This window comes from Neovison vison, chromosome 3 (assembly GCF_020171115.1).
Source record: "Neovison vison isolate M4711 chromosome 3, ASM_NN_V1, whole genome shotgun sequence".
In the NCBI taxonomy this organism is placed as follows: domain Eukaryota; kingdom Metazoa; phylum Chordata; class Mammalia; order Carnivora; family Mustelidae; genus Neogale; species Neogale vison.
Genome location: NC_058093.1, coordinates 87,604,297 through 87,631,212, shown reverse-complemented (window position 1 = coordinate 87,631,212; position 26,916 = coordinate 87,604,297). Strand labels below are relative to the sequence as shown.

At 36.7% G+C, this 26,916-nt stretch overlaps 1 protein-coding gene across 1 annotated transcript in view; it reads left to right on the top strand.

Moving 5' to 3' along the window:
• Positions 1-26,916, top strand: part of ARHGAP15 (Rho GTPase activating protein 15) — a 602,539-nt gene that overhangs the window by 518,060 nt on the left and 57,563 nt on the right. The window contains exon 13 of the mRNA XM_044242546.1: positions 22,962-23,067. Within this exon, the coding sequence (XP_044098481.1) occupies positions 22,962-23,067 (106 nt within the window). The remainder of the gene's footprint in view (positions 1-22,961; positions 23,068-26,916) is intronic.

Below are 26,916 nucleotides of genomic sequence, written 5' to 3'. Positions count from 1 at the left end.
GTGTGTATGAGCTTAGGTCCTCAGGTGGAACCGTGGTTCCTGTGCTTTCGTCCTCGAAGCTGTTTTTCTGGAAGGGAATGGAGGCAGCTGTGTTTACAGCTCAAGTCTTGGCATACATTTACCAGAATCTATTATTCATATCATTCAGTATCAGGGAGAGATCTCAGGCCACCTGTCTATCTGACAAATTCACCCTTTTGTGAGCTTTCTGTTCATAGCAAATTATGTTCACATTGATGAATTGAGTTTTTATGAGCATTGCTAACTAACATTCTCACAGAAGGCCAGGGGCAAGAGCCTGCAAGTGTTGCTGGTTGGTCCACAAGTAAATGATAAAAAAAAAAAAAAAAAAAGAAAGAAAGAAAGAAAAAAATGGTAGTGTTTAAAGACAATTTGCCATGGAGGGATAGTTAAATCATTTGGCAATGCCTTAATATTTATAATTCCAAGACTTTCCATAAATTATTGCAAATACTTTGCTTATAACAAACAAAAACACAGGAAAAATCCACACATTATTTTTCTCTGTGGCACAGAATATTTAAAAAAAATTGTTCCACATTGTGACAGGTAACCATTGACCAGGGCAAAACATGGAGTGGTTGAAGTATGCCCAGCATTAATAAATCCAGCAATTTTATACTATAATGTGGAAAACTTGCAGCAATTATGGCTTAAATTCCAGATTCGTATTTCCATAGATACAAAATGGATTTTTTTTAATCTCTAGAAATCCTATACTGGTTATAAAGCTAAGCCATGTGGCATGAGTTAAATAAATGAGAGCAATCTTTCACAAAAGACTAACAGAAATCCTTCTAAATGGTGGGTGGGGAAATACCCAATGTTCATGATAGAAATGAAGATTTCCTTCAGTTTACATATAGAATTGGTTCTTCTCTCAGGCTTCCGAGAGAAGTCCCCTGCATTTATTCTGACTCTTATTCTGCATTTCATTTAAAGCTGCTGAAAAAGAGGAGAGAATTTCACAAGAAAGACACATTCTAGTTTTACTATACCCACATTTCAAAGCTCTAATTCAGAATCTACTTAAAATGACAAACCTGTTTAGGTGGCAGATCTACTAGTCAGTGTATATTTAAAATTTTTTAAAAAAGCAACAAAACAAATTTTACAGGAGAGTGAGGAATATCATCAATAAAAATCCATGTTCTCTCTTCACTACAGAACTGTGACCCTGTCATCCCCAAAGTCAGATTATTACCTTTGATAAAGTACAATCTTATTCTCTTAAATCTTAGTAAAAGTCAGTGGGAAAATGTTAAGCTCTTCACGGTAGCCTGCCAAAATGTGTCAGACACATCACCTTTCAATGCAAAGACACCATAGCACAAAGAACACTTGGCATTATCCCTTGAAAATGCACACCTTTCGGAGGAGCAAATGGGAAGTGTAGTCTGTTAAACACCATATGTGAGAGAGACACGCCCGTCTCATTTCTCCTTCCAAATGCTACAAGCTGCTACCTCGATGTGGTGTGTATGACTCTGGGTGACAGCCAAGTGGCTACCTGGTCCCAGTGTCAGGAAGCCTGTTGACCACTTGAGCGTACTGCTCGATATGATGCTATGCTTTTGTATCTCTGAGAAACAGATTGCCTAGACCTTTGTGTCCATGTAGTGGACTGTGTGAACCTTGCAACCTTACCAGTGACTGCCATGGCCCTCAGAATTATGGGTAAAATGAGGAGACTGGGTTTGCCCTCCTTAAAGTATGGGGAGATGCAGAAGCAGGTATTATTATTATTATTATTATTATTATTATTTTACTTTTCCTTCCTGTCTAAATATATTACCAATAGATGGTTCTGTCTTATTAAAAATAAATTTTCAGAGAGTCATAGCAACAAAAATGCTGCCGTCATGGGTTTGATTGGAATTTTCTGTAGTAAGCATGGTGATCGTTCATTCCCGATTCCCTGTTAACAGTTTGGCTTTCACAGAGTCCATCGTTTTAACCAACCACGTTCCTATTTTTGTTTGGAAAATATGATAAATACAGCTTTAAGGCCACAGAACAAATTTTTATCTTCAGTAATTTCTCACTGTAAGAGAGAACGGAAATTACCACAGGAGATAGGGATTGAGGGTTTTCATCGCTCAGTAACCCATGTGAGAGAAAAGGTGCCTTCTTTGGTGGCAAAGGCGTGGCAGGCAGCCTTCTGCCGCTCAGTGCCATATTCGGAGTATCACGCAGCTGAAAGACCACCATTTTGCTCCCTGAAACTGCTACTGCATTTCAAGCATTGCTAGAAGGCTGAAACTTGGCTGCAGCTAGCAGAGCATTGTTCTTTTTTTAACCCATGTGATAGGTATCTTCAACAGTGTCAAACAAATTTGTAGAGCTGGTGATTAGTTGCCCAAAGAGCATAATGTATGCATTATTAATTAAAGAAGGTAAGTTTGGCTAATTGTCATTTCTATACAGTAGCAGTGCACTAAGATACATTTTAACAATCTATAAATAATTGATAATTTTTTTTCTTTCATCTTCCTTCCTAGTTTGCATAAAACTAATGACTTGGTAAATGTTACTCACTTCAAAATATTCCACCGCTTCTATGAAAATTAAACTAACACTGTAACCTTAGCAAATAAGAAGATTTTTTTTCTTCTGTTGCAGGTTAAAAAAAGATAGGAAATATAACACTTGTAACAAAAATGTGATTCTGTGAAATCCAAATGAGAATCATAAATAATATAAAATCAGCATTGAGAGTGTGACTTTAATAACTAGGATTGACTTTTAAAACATGAAGATGCATATATATACACAATCACATATATATTCCAGCACCCCCAAGTCTTGCTTGTTCAGCTTTCAAGAACCTAAAACTAGGACCCAAAGGTTTGCTCCAGGATATCAGCCATGCCTGGTGCTGGTGTTTTAATACCTACTAGTAACTACATGAATAATCTTTTAAATCTGGTTGGCAGACGACACAAATCTTTTCTTAAATGAGATGTTCTAGGGTAGTTTCTGTATGCTTTGTCGATTTGACTAGAACACCTAGCCGGATCCTTGTAGCAAGAGGTTTACTGCAGCAAAAGTACCTACTCCTCCCTTTTTTGAGGAGCTCTCTGTTATTTTTACAAATCCACAATCTGTCAGTCTTGTGTAATAGCATAAGAGCTTACTCTCTAATTTTCAATGCAACCGAATACATTCTCGGAGTTATTGATGGCCCTATAATTTCACGTTTATTTTGTTTGGAATACATTGTGGTTAAAAAAAGATTTTTTAAGAAGACCTACAAACTGAAGTATTGCCTAAGTGACATATTGTTACTTAAGCCTTCGTTGAGTCTTACATATGCTTCATTATGATAAAAAACAGGTTGTAAGGACTGGTTCTGTGACCTTTTTTTCTCATTTTAACCCTACTGATATGTCACCCATGGCAACCTTAAACTGATTTTAATAGAGTCGATCCTATTATTCATTTAAATTGAGGTGCAAGAGCACTTAGACCAGGAAAATTTGCATTCAGCAAATGGGGATTTGATGAGCAAAAATGATAAGATATATGTTGTATAACATGGCCTATTTTGCTAGCAAATAAACAGCTCTTGAAATTGATAAACTTCAGAATATTTTATCCTCAAATGTTTATACATAAATGATTAAAATGCATTAGCAATTCTGCTTTTGAAAAAAAAAACATATTGGGAAAACAACACAGTTGTGTTGCTTAAATTTGTAATTAACAAATTTATTACTAATTCTGTTCAGTTCTTTAATATGCTGCATTCCTGAAGAAGAACATTAATACACAATGGCAGAAAGAAGCTAATTTTAAGACTTTGGAGAAATGAATGTCTTTTAATGCTGTGTGTTTCTCTTATCTACATGCCACATTATTGTAATAAGTACATTCAGGAATAATTTCTTTTCAAATATTTTTACAAATCTTGCTCTTATTTGCATGCAAGTAAGTTGTCAGCTTAAATCTTTGAAATGCAAAATATATCTCATTTCTATATTTCATCAAGGAGCCTTTCATGTTTAATAAATTACAACTTAGATCCTCCAAGACTTTGTTTTTCATTAACTAAAAGCAAAAGGATACATTTAAAATCTTAATCACAACCTGCAAGGGTATTTGCATGTTGCTGATATTTGTCTTGATGGGACTTTTAATATTTGCAAACTAATCAGGATAGCAAGGTTATACCAATAATTTCTGAAGACAAAAAACTTTCTGCATTATGTTCTTTATTATATTCAGACAGAAAACTTAAAAAAAAACTTTCAGTGCCTTAGCCCCAATAATCTGTATTTCTCTGCACATCCTCTTCTCCTAAAGATTTTAATTGGAGAAATGACCACATCTCAGAAGCACTATCGAAAAATGTGTAGAAGAATGTCACATCTGGGTTCGGTCTAGTCTTTTATTAGTGCTCGATCAGCATGTACTGGACAGAATTGTTAACAACACAAAACAAGCAAGGTAAATCACCCAACATCGCCACCCCAATAACCACCTCATGGTTCTGCATAGAGATGCAGATCCAGGAGAAATCACAGATCACTCTTTTAACTTAACTCCAGTTTAGACAGGAGGTAAGGGTGCTTCTGCTTTTTTGGCTATAGTTGTCGTTTTTATTTTGTCCAAACATCCAAACATCCTAGCTGATCTTGCAGAAAGTCTTCTGGACTCTGAAATAAGATGGATCATCTCATCTCAGCAGAGGCAAAAAAAAAAAATTCTTGACAGCACGATATCCTTTGGGGGTTGGGGGAGGTAGTGTCCCATGGGCCACAGCAATACAATGTCACAGAAGAGGCAAACTTCTGCTGAACTTGCTACCCTGAGACCTTCGGTTAATCTTTTGCTCTAGAATGGAAGATCAAAAATCCCGAGCAGTTTAAAAAATATGCAGCTAATGTCATGCAGTTAAACTGATGTAGCATGCATGTTGTTTTGCAAGCTAACAGGTTAAATATGGCTTTGCTTTAAGATTCCCATCAAATTTCGTTTTTATAGAGAAATCTCTGAAAGCAGAAGGGGTTGAGGGAGGGTGAGGTAAAAAGAAATAAATCATTGTAGTCTCAGGAACAGTAATCCTTGTTGAGGATTTTGGCTGATTGATATAAATAACATCGTCCCCGCCATCTGTCCGAAGAGGGACCTTTCCAGTCAGTGTTAAGCTGCAACGGCAGAATAATTAATGAATGGTGTCCTTTGTGCTGGTAATAAAGACAAGACAAATTATGTTATAATCCAACTGCTGCTCATTTGTCACAGCCAAATAAAATGTCAAATAAAAGTGAGGGGGGCACTGTGTTTGTTTAATGGACTGCAAGCTACCTGTTTCTATTGTTGACAGACAACCAGAGTGTAAGTTCTGTATGTTGCAGGAAAGAAAAACCTACAAACGGAATTCATGTTTCCTGGGGGGTGGGGGTGGGAATGTAGGGAGACCATAGGGGAGGACTGACAGATAAACACTGAAGTAAGTTTTAATTAGAGAGCTCTAATACCACCCGCTCCTTTGAGTAAGTTGGTTGCGATTACAGTGCAAAGCGCTGCCTGGAAAAGTCCAAGTTCAAAACACAGACAAGCTATTTGCAAATCTGTAAGAATTTGGTAGGGCTCTCATCTTGCATTTTCAGGATAGACACATTCATCCAGTTGCTAGGAAAGCCAAATAATGAAAACATAGCTGGGATTTAGCAAGTTCCACTGGGAATTACCTATGATAGAGGGCAGGGCTGCACTTCCTCAGAACATGCTCCTGCTGTAAAAATTCACAAACCTGGCATTCATACAGGCATCTGTCGCTTGCTCTAATGCCAGTTCATAGTATACATACAAACATCTGCTTCCGTGCACAAAGGGATACAGAGCGCTTGACAGGTCTGTGTTAGCAGGGTTCGCAATGCCAGTTCTTTATGCAAAAACCCTAATGCTTCCCGTCAAGCCATTAGAAGTGATACAATCAGCCCAGGCCCCATTAAGCCATCAGTGTCCACCTGTGATAAAGATGGCCATTTGTTTTCTTAAAGCCCACTTAATGTCTGCTTAACTCAATTTGTCAGGAAATGTAGAACAATTTCCTCACAGCCTGAAATTTGGTAGTGGTTCAAAGTCAAAAGGCCAGGTCTAGTCCTATTCAAATGATATAATAAACAGTCTTCAAATCGAAATCTCCCTTGAGGAGCTGATGTTTACTTTAAAAAAAAAATACGTTAGCTAGAAAAGAATATCATTTGCATGCTTTATTATTATTTTATTTTTTATTTCTAAAGTCCTGGAATATGTCTACCAGTGAAAAGGGTCACTGCTTGAGTATAGGAGAAGATAACTTTACTCTTTCTTAAAATTCAGCCAAAAACTGGTTTTAGAAAGAACCGAATGGCCTTTGCAAAATACTAGTCTCCTACTATAGCAATCACTTCCAGCCTCTTTAAGGAATCCCATCGCAACCTATGTAAATTTACTTATTAGCTGAATTTTGTTTAAAACATTCTCCATATTCTTACATTTCTAGCTACTTGCTAGAGATGGTCTTTCTATATCCTTTAAAACTAAATGATTGCTTTTGAAAATACTTTACTTTGAAATGGCTTCAATCAAAGATGGGGGTTCACTTTGCACCCGTCCCAACTTAAGTCACATGGCCAATTACACATGCATATATATGTCTAGTCATCAAGAAGGCAGAAAGGAATCAGAAGACGTTTCTAAGATTGACCATTAGGGGGCCCTCTTAAATATTACAGATACACTGGCTTCCTACGGTTCCAAATTAGTGGTCCTTACAAATCTAACACCAATTTTGAATAAAATTTTAACCAAAACATTTAATTTTTGTTTGTCCAGCAACTTTCACAATCAGAATATTTAATTTTTGGTTCCTTGTGTTTCTGCTTCTAAGAATTTCGCCCTAACTAGTGATGCTAACTAGAAAGTATAATTTCTCACTATGGACATAAGGTGAATCGAAGAACTAAATCAATTATCTGGATAATTCAATCAAAACATAACAGATATTAACTGGGAACTTAATATAGACAGAAAAATTGGGGCAAAATTTAAGGATATATATTAGCTGGATACTACCTCTCTTTGACTTTACAAAGAGAGAACGCTTTAATGAATACAGTTTCCAAAAGAGAAGAGAAATTGCATGGCTTGAAGGGGTAGGGTGTGGGAATTAAATGTGTGCTTCATCATAGGATGAATATCAGCTTATTTTTTCACTTAGAAATATTACTAGGAATTCTCATCCTTGAACTAGCACTATGTTGATAGGTTTTATTTTCCACTCTTCAGAGAGTCAGTCCAATAAGCAATATAATATTCTAAGAAATGAGTGGATTGAGGAAGAATTAGAAATTAAAATTTGGAACTAAACTATATTTATATACAAGGCCCTGCAGCATCAACCATCTTTCTTCAGGTTGCCAGTGAATAGTACTATGAACTGTGGTAACTCTCTGTCTTCTGTCCTCTCGCCGCAAGCACCCTGTACCCAATATTTTCATCCATAAGAAGGAAGCGTCACTCTCCGACTTTGCTTTCTTGATCCTGGAACCTAGTCACAAAGAAAAAGATCAACTGCAACTGAAATACCTACAGGAAAGTCTAGTACATGATTTTCTTAGAAATGGTTTCATCTGCAAAAGTAGCTTATTTTCCCATGCCTTGGAACAACTAAAGGTTATCGTCTGTACCAAACACAGAGAATCATTTTTATTATCAAGTTAGCATACACTCATTATAGAAAATTCGGAAAATGCATTTTAAAAATGGAAAGAAATCATCCTTACTCCTAGTATTCAAAGAGAACTTATGGTTAGTATTTTGGTATATTTTCTACTAGCCTTTTTAATTAAGATATAAAGATATAATAATTATATGGTATTTAAGCAGTTATACAAATGTATTTTAAATTGTCTCTTCTAACAGATTATAACAATAATAAATATTTATTGAGGCTAACTAGAACAGAAAAGTGAAAAGAAGAAAATTAAGATCACTCCAAATTTCAACACCGGATTTTGGGGTATTTCCTTTTGACCTGTTTGCTTGGCATTTCTGAGGCTAACTTGAACTTGAAAAGTAAAAAGAAGAAAATTAAAATCACTCTAAATTTCACCACCATATTTTGGGGTATTTCCTTTTGACCTGTTTGCTTGGCATTTTTGAGGCTAACTTGAACAGAAAAGTAAAAAGAAGAAAATTAAAATCACTCTAAATTTCATCACCATATTTTGGGGTATTTCCTTTTGACCTATTTGCTTGGCATTTTTTTCTCTAGCCTACTTAATTCTTAAAACATATGTAACATGGGAAAATTCATATACAATTCCTATTATTACCTGATTTTTTTTCCCGTCTTTATCACTTTAACTGTCCCCAGACTCCGTGTTTTCAACACAATTACTATAGATACAAAGCATGTTTACCAAAGAATCTTAGCAATGGGAGTAAACATTCTGCTGTTCTCCGAAGCTTTGATTTTTAAGAGAGGAAGAGAAGTCTTGTTTAGTAACTCTCTAGTACAATGTTCCAATAATGGTGTTTGCTAGCAAACGCCAGAACTCAATAGCACCAGTCACTGTTTTAAATGGTCATCTTATGTCCCCAGAGCTTTCACCTGAACTGTGAAAAGAAGACCACTCTTGGTCTAAGAATGAAATAGAAGCCAAAGAGAAATCCTCAAATGGTACCTTCTGAGTTTTGGGTCCAAACCAAATAGATACTTAGTTTTGTTTATAATATCTCTGTTTTCGAGTTACAAATTTTGATCATCACTCAGTAGGCTTACATAAGCCTTCCAGTAAACTTTTCAAGAAAGCTGTGCTATTATAAATCTCTGCATGGACGAGAATGTCTTTCTGTTGTTTTAACATGCAAAAGATAACATGACTATGCACACAGTTTGGGACCACAATTTTCCCCCCTGTAAACAGTAGATACTGCTTTGTTTTATTTTAGAATTTAAGGAAACAACATCCAGGAAAGCCTGGATGTTTACTTATTTTGTCTTCTTTTTGTTCGAGTATTTGTGGGATTATGCTTGATTTTTATCACTTCAAAGTTTTGCCAAAATCCATCAAGATAGTGTCTATACTCACTAATGTTTTCTTAGAATCTGGCCATCATTTTAAAGACTGAGATCGGTTTTTTATGCACAGAATTTTGTTTAAATTTTTTTCTTTGATTATTGTATATTTTTCAAATGTTCTGATTTCTCCCTCAAGTATACTTATAGATCATAGATAATCTCTCAGTTCTCTGACTTCCAACATGTCTTTTTCCTATCATTTTTATGTTTCCACATACTGGGGAAGCATTTCTAATTTGTTATTTGTATCACTGACCTAATTTTTCTGCAATTTAAAAAAAGTTCTTCTGCATTTTTAGTTTTAGCACTCTTTCCTCACTATCTTTCTCCTTATCATCTTATCCTAGTATCTTTCCATCTTACCCTATTCTCTCCTTATGGCTTGCTACTTCTTTTCATTAGAATTCTTGATCTTTCAAATTCTATTGAAGATGTTAAATGGTTTCCTATTCCCCTCATGGACATTGTGAAAGTTATGCACTTCTGAGCACTGTTCTCTTATCTGAAATGAGTGTTTTTAAAGGTCATGCATGGTTGTACATTTTGTTGTGTTTACTCATCTTAAAAGGTAGAAATGTAACCAACACTTGTGTGTATTGTCTTTGATACCCTGTTTCAGTTTGAATCAAATCCTTGTCTTGGAACTATACTCAGAGGACAAATTGATAATCAGAGCTATTTTATTAAATCTTACCCAGCATATTTAGTATTTTATGGCTCTACCATTCTGATATGGAATTTCCCTCCACTATATTCCTTAATTCACTATACTCTAAAAGATGAAATACATAAACAAAACATCAGAATTCCAAGAATTGATTCCTAACAGATTTTTTTGCCAGTCTCCATCCCTCCTATGTTTTACGAATGGGACGGCAGTTTCTATCGTGGTCTGTGCCATTATCAGAGCATCCTTTCTGTCTTCCACTCTCAAGCTCCTCTGTTCTCTTATGAAAGCTGCTATCTCCAAATTGTTACGGGGGAAAAGAAGTCCTAATCTATAGTTAGAAGGGAAGAGGACTGGTGAGAAAGGAAAGAAGGAAAACTTTCATACTATTCAATAGCTTTAGCTTTGAAGAAAAGAGTGCTGGGGGTTGAGGGGCGGGGGTATGGTGGCTCAGTTGGTTGAACGTCCACCTCTGATCTCAGCTCAGGTCTTGATCTCAGGGTCGTGAGCTCAAGCCCTGCACTGGGCTCCATGCTGGGCATGGAGTCTACTAAAAAAAAAGAGAGAGAGAGAAAGAGAAAGAGTGATACTCAGTGTTCTAGGCTGGCATAGACCCTGAAACTGATTTTGAAATTAGACTGTTGAAGAGAGGTAAGATTTTTTTTTTTTTTTCCCCTATCTGTTTCCAGAAAGTTAAACCCTCTGGTTCAATAGCCCCATAGCAGAGGTGGTCCCAGCACTGGCATTTTCCAATTAAATTTAATCTGTCTTGAAGGAAATTACTCTTAATTCTTTGACACCATGTTGATCATCTGTTCCTGTTTATTTTAAGGATTCTAGTCCATTTTCTTTGTATTCAAACATAGCTTGTGACAGGTTTCAAGAGGTGGTTAGATGTTGCCAACCAGATCCCACTTTAAAAAATCAAAAGTCAAGATTTGCATCACCTCTTTTTAGAGGACATCAAATTGAAAGTTTGCATTCAAATTCTCCCTTGGAGTGTGACCTCTGCTATGACTTCTTCTTTACATTTGTGTCTTTACCTGGAAATGGTAACAGGTCTGAAAAGAGGATATTTATTTTTAGTCCTGCCATTTGCAAGGCACTTTGAACTTCTAAGAAGATGCTTAGAATCACAAAATGTAAATCAATCATTTATCATAACGATAGATTTTAAAATCTTATTTTTCCACGTGGGGAATTTTTTCCCATTATCTAAATTACACCTTAGTTCTTTATAAAAAGGTTTTTGGACTTTACACCGCAGGAAAAAAAGTTTCTATTGGCTTGAATTTCTGGTAAGGTGGTGTGCGAATGGCCTCAAGTTATACATTTGCAGAGGAAATACCATCCAGATGCTCAAGTCAGCCTTTTCTTGGCAGACGACTAAGAACCACACGGAAACAGAGTCTAAAAATCTCTAACAAAAGAATTCCACATTTTCTTACCTTTGGAACGGCCATTAATTAAAAGAAACAGTCATATCCCCTGTGTTCAGAGTTTAACTACTATTAATCAGAGTTCACCACACAATTAACACTTTGAACTGATTAGCAAATGGAAATCATAGCAAGAAATTTTGAGGTTAGATTAGCGAGTGGACGTATTCTCTTACCCAACTCCACTGTACCTCGTCTTTTTCAAGAAAAAGAAAAATTAAGCACTCCAGTCATAACGAACTGGGCAGATTTTGTTTTTGGTGAGGTGTTTGCCGTTACATATTGCACATAATGTATGGCACCGTTAGGAGGAAAAAATTGGAGTCAAAGTGGCTGGAAAGTTAGGTCTGCTCTGTAGCACTGTGAGATTGTTGACATCTGCCGAGGTTGGAGCGCTCAGTAAGCAGGAAATGGGGTGTCACTCTGAGTGGTAGTTTACCATTATCCTGGCATCCTAATGAAGTGTCTGCAGTGCACAGAGCTTCTGGATGGCATCTTAACGCACGGCTAAGCAAAAGCACTTCTCTCCCTGTCACTGTCATCCATCTGCCTGCACCCTACTGTAGCCAATGGGATGGAACCATGCTACAATGTGCTATAAGCCATTTAGAGTTGCACATTGCATAATCAGTCCCATCAAATATGTAAAAAATGGCTATTATTGGTTATTTTCCTCAAACTCTGGCACCTGGAGTTTGATACATTAAAGTTAAACTTTCCGAGTGCCGTTTGTGCTATTAATTCCACTTTCCCTCCACTATCTAAATGGGAATGAGTTGCATCCTCATTGTCTTAAGTCCTGTTAATGGATTGAAAGAGTTGTATGAATATTCATTAAAAAACTTCACTGTACATCACACTTGGCGAATTCATCAATTTGCAATATAATGGAATGGTCATTTTCTTTGAGATCACCATTTTTAAGAAAAGGACAAAGAATGAATCAACTCAAATTGCAGATTGGTTGTTTCATCTTAGAGCACATTATTTAGTTTGCAGTGATTGTTTGAGGTCTTTCAATAGATTTCTTTAAAGGCACAGTGCAGTTCACCAAGTACGTTTACATTTTGAAGCTTGTTTTGTCAAAACCAATGATTAATTTTGGTGCTTTAACATTACCTCTGGTGAAATTCTAACGCAGCGGAAAGGAGGATGTCCATTATTAGGTGGCATAAGTAGAGTGAGGTGTGTGTAAGCCTCTGGAAACTTCTAGATAGACCGCATATGGTCCTCCAGACATGGCTGCAAAGCAGCTGGGCTCTCATGGCAAGATCTCAGGTGGTAAGATGGCCACAACGTTGAGAAGGAGCTTTCTGTCATAGGCAGGGGCAACAGGAATCTGCCAAAATGGGGGTGGGGTAGGGTTAGATAAACAAGAGGGCATAACATAATTCGGTTGCATCAGGAATTTTTTTCACAGACATTAAAACTATGGTAAACATAACAGCGGGAGGCTTGCTCTGCAGCACAGTGGGAAGCTTAAAGCGTCTGCCTGCGCTGTGCCTGGCTCGAACCACTGCTAGAAGTCTCCGACTTTCATTAGCACTGAACGATTCACCCAGTTCCCCAGAAAAGGAGAAAATCCAAGCAGCAAAGCCCCTGGCTAATTATTGTAAACACTCCCAGGTTACAGTATTTGGGGGGGGCAATAGTGGCAGGAAAATGTTCAACTAGAACAAAAGAGTCATTCTGAAATAGAAGAATAAAAAGCTGGTTTGTTGTTTGTTTGTTTGAAATCAGTGTAGCCTTTGATCCGATTGGGAGGGCGGTGTGTTGGAATATGGGACCACCCCTTTACAAGGAAATTTGAGATGACTGAACCAAAGTGCGGGCAACTCATTTTGAGCAGTAAAAGTACAGGTTAATCTCGCAAATGACCTTCTCCAACCACCCCCTCCCGCAAGCCGCACCCAAATTTATGCAAGCATGTCTCACAGGTCCCCAAAACAGAAACTGTTTCCTTTGGAAGAAATGTGTAATAATACAAAAACTAATGTGTAACCAAATGTAACCAGGACAGCAAACGAATGCACTTCCCTGCAAAATACAGCACATCAGTTTCAAGTTTTTATCCCATCCCTTTATGAATGGACTCACTTGAGGGAAAAAATATATTGTTTTTATCAAAGGGACAGTGGTCTGCTACTGACACCGACAAACATGTAAAATGGGAATTTTTTAATGGCATGTAGGTGTTTATTTTTGCTACATCCAGCCTTGGGAATCTGATTTCTTCATTCATATCCCCCCAGCTGCTGTCAGCATTGCAGCACATCGGCTTTCCTTCATGTGCGAATATTTCTCCAGAACTCATTTGCAAAAGAGTAGAAGCAATATTAAAACACCACATCCAAACCTCTTTTAAACACACAAAGAAATGGGAAAACACATCAGAACTAGACCATTGAGAAAATCCTCCTTTCAAATTTACTGTTTGCTTCACATGCTAGTATAAAATATCCCACCAAGTCCCGTTTGTGATCCATCTGAAACAATCTTGATTTGCTTAAATTGTCACATTCTTCTTGCACATTTCTTCCTAAATGCAAAAATGGCAAGGAATTCTCCTCCCTCTTCATTATAAAAGTGTAGAATTTCTGGCTTGTTTATTCCTAATGGAACACTTGAGAAAGAAGAAAATATATAAATATCTCTTTCAGAAGATTAGTTGTCTCATTCTTTTTAAAAGAGAGGATTTGTTCATTTCTTCCCCATGGTAAACAACTCGGGCTTTTCATTGTAATTTTCCATTGTCAAATTAATGCATTTCACTTTACTGACTTGGTCCCGTGTTTCTAAAACATTGCACCTTTTAATATCCTTATTTCTTCTATATAATACATTAATATGTATCATTAGGACACAGACAAGGATAGGACCTAAGATCCTTTTTAAACAAATTTATTGGAGGAAACTTCTACTCCATTATAACTTCCTAAAATAAAGTCTGGGAAAACTCACCATCCAACAAAATAAAAGTATATTTCACTCTCCATGAGAGCACATTTCCAAGCTAAGGATTTCAAGCAAGAAATGGCATACGTGTTATAAGTATTTCAAATCAAGCATCAGAAATTTGATCTGATCTACTGGTAAATACTCTATTGACAAGATCAGAAACAGCAATGTCTGGCCACCGAGGCGGAAAAGAGAATAAGCAATTAAAACAACAACAAAAAACAACAACAAAAGTAGATAGTTTATCAACTTCAATTTCTAAAGTATTGTGCAGTCCCTTTATAGAATGTGGAGGAGAATCTCCTAACTACAATGAAGGTAGGTCCATATGTTCACCTACCATATATATTGTTCTTCAAAAATTATATTAAGGATATTAATGAAAAATAGTTAATATTTTCAAGAAACTATAAAGAGGAAGAGAGAAAGAGAGAGAGATGGAGAGCAAAGCAAGCTGTGGAAAAAAAAAAAAACCTGGGCTCAGCAGCTTTCTGGGGGAAATGGTGAAATGTGACTATGTGATTTATAATGAGAAAAGGTATCTACAACATACAATTTTCTACCTAGCTGCAAATAATAATTCATAGTGATGTCCCTTCCAGATAAAAGACCTTTGCTATGTAGGACCCATGTGGTAAAATGATCATGATAAATGTCAGACCAGTGCAGGTAACGGCTTTACAAACCATTAAGATTAGCTGGCTCTTTTTTCCGATGATAACAGTAACCATGCTGTGACTCTATGTGGTAATAATATCTCACTCCTGATAAATGCCAGAGCCAGGCAGAGGTGTTTATCATTCCCAGTTCAGAAATGCTGACTAAAGTTACCACATGTTGCCTGTTTTTCTTCTTTTACAATAGTCTCACAATTAAAAAAAAAAAAAAAGGCTGAATCATAAAATTATTTTATTCCCCATTTCTTAAAGGATTTGGACCCTGTGCTATTAACTCTCCATGGTTCTCACTGTCACTGTGTGGCCATGTCAAATGGACTGGCTGGAAAAAAACAGTTCACCATACTAACTACTATCTCCTCTTCAGAGGTCTTTTGCTTAAAATGAATAGTTATGGATATGCTTTAAAAAAAAAAAAATATATATATATATATGTATATATATATATATATTTAACCTAGAAGACAGCTCATATTTGACTTAATTGTGTGACAGGTCTTAGTTGTTTATAAGTGAAATTTTTTAAAATCCCCTTAAATTTATCTACCAAAGGAAGGATGTAAACACATATTAAAAACTTCAGATCTAAAAAAGTATTTGTAGGATTTCTACCCTCATGAAAAAATGTAAAGATAATGCTTCATATAAATAGCTACTTGAATATTTGAAAAGGATTATTGGTTTATGATTAAAAAGACATCAAATGACTCAAAAAGGTAATTCCTGGGTTGTTTTTTTTTTTTAAGCTTGTAAAAGCAGATATACTTGAATAAGTATAGTTTAAAGAAAATTCTCATAGGAGAACTGAATTTCAAAGAAATAAACTAGTGAGCTTTGTTTTCTCAGCACAGACTATTGCCTGAGGATGAATTAGTATCATTTGTAAGTTACCGAAATATACTTGGCCACCATGACACCTCCAAAATTACTTTGGAAACAAGAAATTCTAGAGAGGAGAATACAATCATGCTTTTCCCGTGAAGATTGCTACTGGGGTGTCAGCCATTGCTTTAGCCTTCAATTCAAACAAAGAGGGGCAATGCTGCTAACCTGAGGAAGAGGAGTGTAAGAGACAGTATTAGGTTGGTGAATTTTAGGAAATACCTTATCCCGAAAAGGGTTGCACCAAAGCGATCATGCCATTTTTTAAAAAGTTACTATTAAAGCTTGAATACTTTTCCCAAAATATTCCTCCCTTAGTGTGAGGTCAATGCCCCTGAAGTCCCTAGAATAGCATGGATACAGTTACATGAAAAAGAAAAAGGGATTTTTATTTTACTACTTTCCTGAATGTATTGGGGGAATGTTAAGAATATATGAAGAAGTTAAGAATAATAAGTCTAAGGCCTTCAGAAAATGATTAAACAAATTTTTACATTTGTTGATTTAATATTAAGTACATTTCTCAATTATTGTGATTTTTTTTTCTTTATTTAATGGGCCAACACCTCAGAAGCATTTTGAGTTTAACAATCAACTTAAAGGATCCCTTCAGTCAGGGGAAACATATAAACTTCACTGATACTTATATTATGATGGGTCTTAAATTTAAATATCTCTAATGACGTATTTTGTGTTGTATCTGCCCCCATGGGTTGTCAAATGACAGAAGTCAGGGATCAACCTTGTATCTGCCACAGGTTGCACACAGCTCTTAATTAATATTTTGTCTTCAACCATGTGCTCAATACTCTAAAAAATTATTTAAGAACTAGCTTTTTTCTTTTGATTTTCTAATTATTCACTGCCAGAGAGTAGGAGTGGAGATGGAAAGAAATCACGGTTGCACTTAACAAGATTAGGCTTGTTCCCAGCAGCATGCTCTGGATGGCCTGCCTCCCCAGCACAATGATCAGAAATGGCCTCCAGAAATGACGCACCCCATTATGCTGAAGCTTTCCTCACAGGTTAGGGAATCCATGGTCTTATGGCAATCAATTGGCCATAATATTTTTATTACTGACATTTATTAACTATGGAGAGTTATTTCACCTTTACAGTTCCTCCTAAAAGCCTTCTTTATTCAAACATCAGACAAAATATTAATATCTCCTAGAAGTAGAAACCGAATACAAGTGTGCCAGTGAGGTGATTTATTCTGAATTCTCTGATGATTCGTGCTACAGAAAGAAAGAGGTCTTACCTGAGTCAAGTCGATGCAGTTTCTACCATGTCTTTCCTGACATGAAAGAGAGCTACAGACCTCTGCTCTCGGTTTGCACTGGTATGGGCTTTTGGGGGGTTTAAGGCATGGAGAGCATCAAGAATTCAAGCAACATATCCTATGGTGCCCCAAAACATATAGCAGAACATGAGTTCTCACCTAGTTCTTTCAGACTCCTTCATGATATATCACTTCCCATATTTTAAAACAAGAGTTTGAAGTATATGTCTTTTTGCATGGATTTATGAGTCCTGAATTTGCCCCCAGTTGTTCTGTCCCTAAAGTGAATGTAAGTTATTTAAAAAAAAAAAAAAAAAAAAGTATCAAGCAATTGTCATGACTTGGATGATTCCTCAACACCTAACTCAAGTTTTATAATTAAAGGCATATCCTCAAAGTCCTGTATTCAGTTGTAGAGTACACTAAAAAATAAAGTGTTGGAGCGCCTGGGTGGCTCAGTGGGTTAAAGCCTCTGCCTTTGACTCGGGTCATGATTCCAGGGTCCTAGGATCAAACCCCGCACCGGGCTCTCTGCTCAGCAGGGAGTCTGCTTCCTCCTTTCTCTCTTCCTGCCTCTCTGCCTGCTTGTGATCTCTGCCTGTCAAATACATAAATAAAATCTTTTTAATAAATAAATAAAGTGTTAATTGAAGATACCCATTCATCCTATAAGCCAGGGCAGTCTCTCCCTAAGTTCTGAAATTGTCATGATACAAAAAAATATAAATTGATTTGAAACTCAATTTCTTTCTTCCAAATATGGCCTTAAACTGTAATTGACTACTATTTTTTCCGTACAGGATGCATTATACATCCCAGAATAACATTCAGAAGCAGAAGAGTTGAGATATTGCTGACCTTTTTAAAACAAAGGGCTACAGTGTCCTTTAAGAATTGCAGATAAATAGAATGAGTAGTGCTACCAATATATTGGCTGCTGCGAGAATTTTGTCTTTTCTTCCTCTGGGTGAACCTATATAACAAAGAAGAACTAATTTTGGAATATGACTTAACAACATGTGGTTATAAATAAGTTAAGAATAATAAATGCATGGATGGTAAGGCCAGAAAAGTCTCCAGGGATCACCAGGTCCAGAGTGCACTGTACTGCACAGAACTCTTTCCATCATTGTATAACTTTATCTTATCTCTTTGCAGAAAAGGCATTTGGTTGTAAATGTCCTTGTTTTAGTAGCAACATTTCATGCAGACAAATGTAAATGTAACTACCATAAACTATATTTTTTTAAAAAAATGTGTCCTTAAAACCATGAATCAGGGCAAAACTATAAAGCCATATCCTTATCATATCATTAAAGGCTATTTCACACCATGTAAGAGCTGTAACTTCTCTAAGGAGCCTGGAGTTGTTTATGAAGAAGCTCATTTACAACAGAGCTTTGTGTGGTTTGAGATTATGGGGCCAAGTGGGTGAGGGATGGGCAGTAGGAAGATCATTTACTATTTTAATGATATGCATCTGCATTATATGTATTTTTGCATAGACATTCTTTGCCACACAATGGTGGCAAAAAAAAAAAAGAAAAAAAGAAAAAGCACTGTGGGAGGATTTTGTGTGCAGTTAGAGCTGAAGTTATATTCACTGTTTAGAGACTGGCAATGGTTGAGAGTTAAAACAGAGGTATTAAAAAGCATCAGTAGATACAAAAATAAGTCATCAGGGAATGAAGTTAGGAGCAAAAGTGAGAGAAGGGGAGAAGAATATGGAGTTCCCTATTATTAGAATTATTTTGTCTCACAATTTTCCTAAGAGATTCTCTAATTCTCCATGAGGAAAAATTTCTCCCCCTCCTTCAGGTCATAATGCAAAAAAGTCAGAGATACCTCAAAGTCTTCTCAAAACTCTCAGTACTTCACAATAATGAGAAACCATATGCTGAAGGAGAAATATTAATAGAAAAATGCTGTCTTTCAGATGCTCAGTGAATCAACTGAAGACAGTTGACACATCTTTAGTAAGCTGTATATGAATCTTAGCTCATTAACCAGTCCTGTATTATGTATGCAGATTCCCATTCCTTATATGACACATCAATAAACCATATCTGAAAAAGTGTCATTTCGATTTTAATGTAACCAATTGTATTTTTAGATGTCCCTCCACTTAGAAGAGTTTGTGCTGATTTCCTGATTTCATAAGCTATGGAAAAATGGGTGTGGTATCGATTTGAATGGGAAACCACTGCCTTCCTATAACCTTTTCAAAGATTTTATTCTGATTATGTTGTAAGGAAAGCTAATTTCTCTTCCTTAATAATCTTTGAGCTTTCTCTGAACCATTGTTCAGTTCCCCCTTCAGTACTGAAATATAACTTAGCCACAGACTTGTGTGTACCACTATTCAATTGTGGAATTTCTCAAGTATGTGTGAAACTAGAGAAAGAGGGAAAAAAAATCTTATAAAAGAGCCTTCATGTAGAATGTTTCTTATAAGCGGATATGGGAACCACCATAGACTTTTATAAGGATTCTTAAATATAACTGAACTGCTCACCAATCAGATCATCAGCTTCCGGTGATCGCAAAGTACCGAGTGCATTGGGAAGTGTCAGGCTACCGTAGCAATTGAATTGTCACCCACGGGCACCATCTCAGTTCCAGGATCAGCAACTACATTTGGAATGGTCACTGCAACCAGAGAGAATGCTCATTGCTGAAACTAAAAGGTGAACCAGACCCAGCATGGGCCTCAAAAAAGGTGAAGGGGAGAAAGGGATGAATATTTATAGAGTATTTACTTTTCACTGGTCATTGTGCTAGGTATATTACATACTATCTTGTTGAATCCATAAAACGGGCCTTTGAGATATTATTCAAAGAAAATAAGAACTTGTCTCAGACCACACAGCTAATAAAAAGCTGTTACAGAATTCAAACCAAGGTCTGTGTGTTCCAATCCATGTTCATATCTTCCATTTACTCGCCAATTCCTTATTCTTTCACTTAACCTGCTATATGCCAGGATAAGAGCTGTGTGGCTTTCTAGGAAAACTCCCAGCTAAATGGGAAAACTTGACAGGCATTCAAGCCATAAAAATACCATGTGAAATGTATAAAAAGAATGTCCTAAGTACAATGCAACACAGAAGAAAGCAAAGGGACTCTGTCTAGGGAAGTTCGTCGTTCTCTTACCTAATGGTTAGACAAACTTTATTAAAGTTTTAATTCCTGCTCAAAATATTTGCAAATTCAAATATTTCCAATTAAGCAGCCTCCAACCTTTCTTAAACCGGAGTCATATGTTCCCTAAAACTGAGGTTTGCTGGATGTAACTGTTTAAGACCACTCTCCACTTATCGTTTTTCAAAATTTATGGCTGCTATCACTGTAATCTCCAGTGTTAACTGATCCCTTTTTTGGAGGCTTTGACATTGATCTGATCATTACTTTGGCAAGAGATTTTGGTGAAATTGGAAAGGTTTCCTCTCCTCTCCCAACATCATCTTTATTATTTGAACCAAGTGGTTCACCAGCTCCTCGGGTAAATTATACTAGTAACATCAGGCCAAACTATGCAGAATGTAACCACCTTGTGAATACTTAAATGTGTGTATATGTATTTGTATATTGTGTACATATATATATATATATATATATTTTTTTTTTTTTACATAGAATCAGTGGTGTAGGTATTAGTTACAGATGACTAGATACAAAGTATCCATGTAGCCCTAAGAAACTTTGCCTTGGACATCCTATACCAATTTCACTCTCATCTTTATTGAGTTGTGTTACTTATTTTCCCAAGTTGATTAAACCCCATAATATCCAACTGGTCCTATGAAGCATCACATTGTCTTAAACATCATTAAGCTACAAAGGGGCTTTCTACCCTTTTGACAGAAAGATTTTATCTGCTGTCTGCTATGATGTTGCAACTGGCTTTTCTTTTCTTTTCCTTTCTCTTTCTTTTCTTTTCCTCTTTTTTTTTTTAATTTCTCTCTCCCCCCACAAGCCCCCCATCACTTTCATTTGCAGTTGTCCAATCCATATTTTGTTGGAACTCTTCTAAGAATAACTGCAATTTTGAAAGCTCTGACTGTGGGAGGCATTATTTATAGGCCTTTGTGGTTTTGGGAGGAAGAAGAGAAGTTTCCAAGGCAGAGTTCTTCTAGGAAGATTGCCCCCCACTCTGCTTTAGCCAAATACCATCTTTTGCAGGATATTTTCCTATAATTCCTTATTAAAAGTTTCTTTTGCAACAGTGTATTTTAAAACTGCCAGTTTCTGAACTAACTCTTTCTTCCCCACTATGTAAAGTTTATATACCTAGTAACAGGTGATAATGAATTGGGCTTTGGGGAGCATGTCGTATTAGGAATTAGGCTTTAGTATAAGAGACTTGTCTTCAAAATCTTCAGTACACTCTGAGTTAAAGAAACTCAGAGACAGAGACTGTAGGACTGGTCGGACTGCCCCACAGATTCAGGGACGTTCCTTTTAGTTGTATGTTCTACAACACATCCAGGAGGATGGCACACCATTCCATCTACATTCTGGGGAGCAGAGTAAACTCGCTACAAACTAAATCAGCTCCCTGCATAGGGCCTCACCAGAAGTTCCTTCTATCGCTTTGACCAAAGGCTCTTTGGCCAGATGTGGTCACATGGTCACTCCAGCTGCCAAGGAGGCTGGGAAATGACCTCTTTTAGCCAAGTACCTTGCCATCCCCTCAACAATGTATTGTCTTGCTAAGGAAGGAGAGAATGAATATTGGGTGGGTGTGTACCTTATGTATTACCGCCGTACATTGTCTTTTCCAAAAGTGACCTCTTAAGGATCACTACAAGCTCTGTGCTAGAGGTTAGAGATAGAATCTAGAAAGGAAATGTACCCAAGTCAATGTATATACAGTTTTTAAGTTCATTAAATAATTATAGTTCTAAGTCCTGGTTAAAATTATGGTGAGATGAATTCTCTAGGTGCTAAATAAATCAATTCTTATTATGCCATCCATTCCTATAAAGGCAAAAAGAAACAAAGTGAGGGAAAGCAATCTATGTGGCATTTAGTTTTAAACAACTTCCTATTTTTTAAAATGCATATGACTCGTTATTATGCTTTCAGTTTATATTTTTTGTGCTTTTTTTTTTTATTTCATAGCCAAAACAAAATGTGTTAGGGAGAAAATACAACACATAGTAATAACAAAGATTATTTCCCCGTCCACAAAATCAAGTGAACAATAGAATTTTGGTAATTGAATCACACCGTGTCCTCATCTGTTTGTTTCCTATTGCTGCTATAACGAATTATCACAAACTCAGTGGCTTCAGACCACATGAATTTTTTATCTTACATTCCTGGAGGTCTAAAGTCTGAAACCATCTTCACTGGGAAGACATAGAGGTGTTGGTAGCCCTGTGTTCCTTCTGGGGGGTTCTCCTTCCTTGCCTCTTCCAGTTCCTAGAAGCTGCCTTACTACTATCAGTCCTCACCCACAGCCTTTCATCACATAGTCATTTATCCTTGGGTTTACATTGCCACGTCATTTTTCTCTCTTTTCTTTTAACCACCTTTGTGATTATACTGGTGCCACTCAGATAATCCAGAATAATCTCCCCATCTCAGAATCCCTAATTGAATCACTTCAGCAAAGTCCCTTTGGCCGTAGAAGACAACATATTCACAGGTTTCAGAGATTAGGGCAAGGATGTCTTTGGAAAGCCATTCTTCACCTTACCCCATCTTTTAAAATAGTAAAGCATTTATTAAACTGATCCACTACCTGATCTTAACAAGATTATGTCAAAGCCACACTGTTGCTCCTTCATATAGCTATGATCTACATCAGAGTTCAAATAAAGAAACTTCATGATAATGGTGTTGAATATACCTATTCTCTTTGGCTGCTGACTAAGTCTTTGTCCAAACTTCTCCTAAGAAAATTCCTTCATGCAGTTATGAAATCTCATTCTTTTCCAATTTTTTTTTTCAGAAAAGCAAGACTACAACACAAGAATTGAAACTATAAAGACTCTTGTGCAAAAACTCCCTCCACCAAATCGTGACACCATGAAAATCCTGTTTGGACATCTAACTAAGTAAGTTGTAAGGGTTTCTGGTGGGGTCCTCATATTCTCATTTCTTACATAAGCAAGTATTTAATTTCAAACCTCTGAGACAAGATTTTCCAAAGGCATCTATCTCAAATTTTCCCCTTAGCCAATCTAAGTATTCTCACAGAAGCTGGAGAATGCACTAGAAGTAGGAAGGAGAACCTACAAAAGGAACTCCTAAAATAAGTTATTTTTTCTGTCCTTTCAAAGAGTAGGTATTTGTTGATTCATTGTCATAACTTGACCCGGAGCCCTAGGGTGGACCATCTTTACTTTGTCATCTAGTATAAGGGAAGAGCATGAAATAATTCCTACATGAGAGCAAAACATAGCTTCATCATGTACAAAATGCTATGACCACAAATAAGTTACTTACACTATCTGAAATTCAGTTTGCTCATTTGTAAAAGATTGATTCTGATTGACAAGGTGCTATTCATGTAAAAAGTTAAGATAAGAGTATGAAGGCAGAAAAAAACAAGACATGCAAAGGCCCAGGGGTCCACAGAACTTTATGTATTCAAAAAACAGAAAGCATGCCAGGATGGCTAAAGCTTAATGAACTAGGGTTGGTGGGGGTAGGAGTTAAGATCATAGCTGTTAGACTGACTGGTGTCAGATCACATAGTTTCTTGTGGGCCTCACTGAGAGATTTCAATTGTATTCTAAGTACAATTACAAACCATAAAGAGTGCTAAATTGAGGGAGTATAAGAGGTCACTCTGGCAGCCATGTGGAGAATGGATTCCAAAATGGAAGCAGGGAGATATTACCTGTAAGGTGGCAACCATGGTGGTCCAGACGAGAGGCAATGATAGTGTATATGGAGTCCTTAAAGAGATTAACTGGTGACGGGTCAGGTTGGATCTGCTGCTGGTCAGAATGCAGTTGGAAAAGGAAAGGTGAAATCAAGCATGTGCCTTAGGGTTTGGGCTTAGGCAAGTGAAAAATGGCAGTACAACACAGATGGGTTGAATAGGAAGAGGAGACTGGAAAACTCCATTTTGAATGCATTAATTTTGAAATGAATGTTACTCAATTGCTCTCTGTTAGCACCTTCTTTAGATAAGGCAGAGTGCAATACAAGCGATGAAGTTTTAGCTTTCACCATATACTTATAGTAACATTGAAGCCGGATAGAGTGTCAAATAGACTGGACAGTTTTGCTTTTGTGAGACTTAACCTCCTTGATCACCCATTCCTTGGATTAAGTCATTCCTACAGATTGTTGAAATGATCCATTATGTGATTTTTTTAACTGTGAATTTAATACATATAATTGTACACACAGAAAATTTAAGCAATAGTGGTGTTTATAGATTAAAAAGAGAAATTTGCCTACTGGTTACTCTTAGCCTTCTGAGGAGAAGTAACTAACATTTTTGTGTCTATGAGTATACACACATAAACATATGTATATATGACTGTTATTGCATTCAACTTTATCATACTGCACTGATGGGTCAGCAATATTTTGCAACTCACGGACAGTCTTCCATTTTATAGACAGACTTACGTGACTCTCACTAATGATGACATGACATTCCATAGTGCGGGTAGTCCATAATTCGCTTGATCAGTCACTGCATTAGGGAACATGCTTTAATCTAATCTGTCATATTAGTTTCTTTCTTATTTACCCCAGAGGAGAATGTGTGCCAAAGTTCAGACCATCCCTTACTGCTAGAATGTCCCTTCTTATCACCTCCATACACTGGCTATAATGGGAAACCTAGTGTGACTTAGTGAGAGGACCTTGGTTGGGCTTTAAGGAAACAAAGAGAAAGCTCTAGAGTCAAATCTCTGTTCTATACTCCTTTTATGATCCCAATAACATAAAATAAGATTAAATAATATCAATCATACCTTGTGGTCATGAGAATTAAATGAGATAATGCATATAAAATGCCTGGCACAAGGTAAGCATTCCTCAAATGTAAATTCTTTTCCCATAGGATCCAGATATATCATGAAAGGGGTTTCAGATTACAGGTAAATACTGGAGTGCTTATGCTAGTAACTTTAACTGGACAAAGTCATAAAACAAATGGAAAAGTATGCTCTTTAATGCTATGTAGTACTTAGTCTTGGAGATCTTGAGAAATATCCATTACTCGGTCTCAATTATTCCTGTTTTTTTCCCCCAACTGAACAAACAGTTATAAAAATGAAGAAACTTAGAGTCAGCTAAATCCGCCTTCGAAAAAAAACACACAGATGAAAATCCATCCAATTAAAAACCTTGGCAGGATGAGAATCGTCCACCTTCAGGCCACGCCATCCCATTATTATACCACCTTCACTGCATTCACATTACACGATATTTCATTATAAATGAGGAGAAAAGTGTTCCTTGCTAGTCACCAACCTTTCTGGAGTGGTGTGACCATATTCCGCCCTGCACTGATTTATAAACTGGGTTTAATTATGCACAAGTGTGTGCACATGATTATATCTTGTTAATCATTTTTTGCTAAGTTTTTTGATAAACAGCCAATTGTGGCATGTCATGAAAGCTGAGAAGACTAAATAAGAAGATTGTTTAATAGGAATTTAAAAATATTCATGTTTGAAAGAATCATTAGAATGTTTTCCTTAGTCCTGATGTATTTGGTAGTTCTTCACAAAATGTACCGTCAACACTTGTATGTAGTGTTTATTTCAAGTTGTTGCAAATATATATATTTCGAAGTTTGTTTAGTGAGGGTCAGGGAATGTAATGAAGTGCCAGAAATTCCACTTGACCTACGTACTCAGTAGCCAACAGAAGAGAACTCCATTTTTGCACAGCACTGAATTAAACGTTCCCTTGAAAGCAGAGCAACTACCAACTGAGAAAGCTTAATACAGCCCAATTGGACTACAGGGTGGATGTCTATCCTGTCAGCAAAAGCCCGAAATTGTAAAGGGCTGTGAATCCATTAAGCATAAGATTACACAATGGCTGCCTGGCTGAATAGTCTGAGTCCAGGGTCCTCATTCTTGATCAAACTCAAGGTCAAGTTCTATGCTTCTGCTGTGATAACATGAGACCAGAAACTCAGAATAAGTTATCATCTCAAAATGCCATCAACCAGAAACCTTTATTAATAGCCACTTTCACAAATTGACATTACAGTGATAAGTACTGTAAGGTCCTGTAGTACCTTCTGAATCATCACATAAATGGCAAGTTCTATCTCTATAAAATGTGTGTCAAGTGCATTTTCCTTTAGTCTGCTTCTTTGGAAAGGCAGAGAGGCAAAGTGAAGATGAAGTTAATGAGGAAGGAGGACCTAGAAAGATAAGGTTTAGTTGCTGATGGGCAGTAGTTGGAGATAAAAAGCCAGGCAAAGGAGTTACACAAGCAATAGAGAACCACTGAAACTTTATCTACGGGACACGTGTATGATGTGCTCAGTGTTTATGGAAGTAGTCCAACAACAGAGTGTAGGGTGAACAAGATAGAAGGAGAAAAGAACCCAGGAGGCCACATGGGAGTTGTCGTTCTATTAGAGTGATGAACATCAGATGGAAAGCATGGTCTAAGTCTTGAGAATTTTCAGAGGAAAATCCCATGCAATGTTTATCTCTCTCATTTCTTTATCCCCATATCCAATCAGCCATGGAGTTAAGTCTCGGGTTTCAATGCTGGGTACTTGTGAGAATAGTCCCTCGGACAATAGTAATAGTAATAGTGATACAAAAAGAGTGTACAAAGGTGCACACTTCTTTTCTTCATTATGAAAATATAGAGGAAAAAGAAGATGAGGTTATTAAAAACTAATCAAATGGGATGAAGTCCATTCTGTTGAATATATATTGAATTAAACCCTTTATATGCTGCTAGTTAGG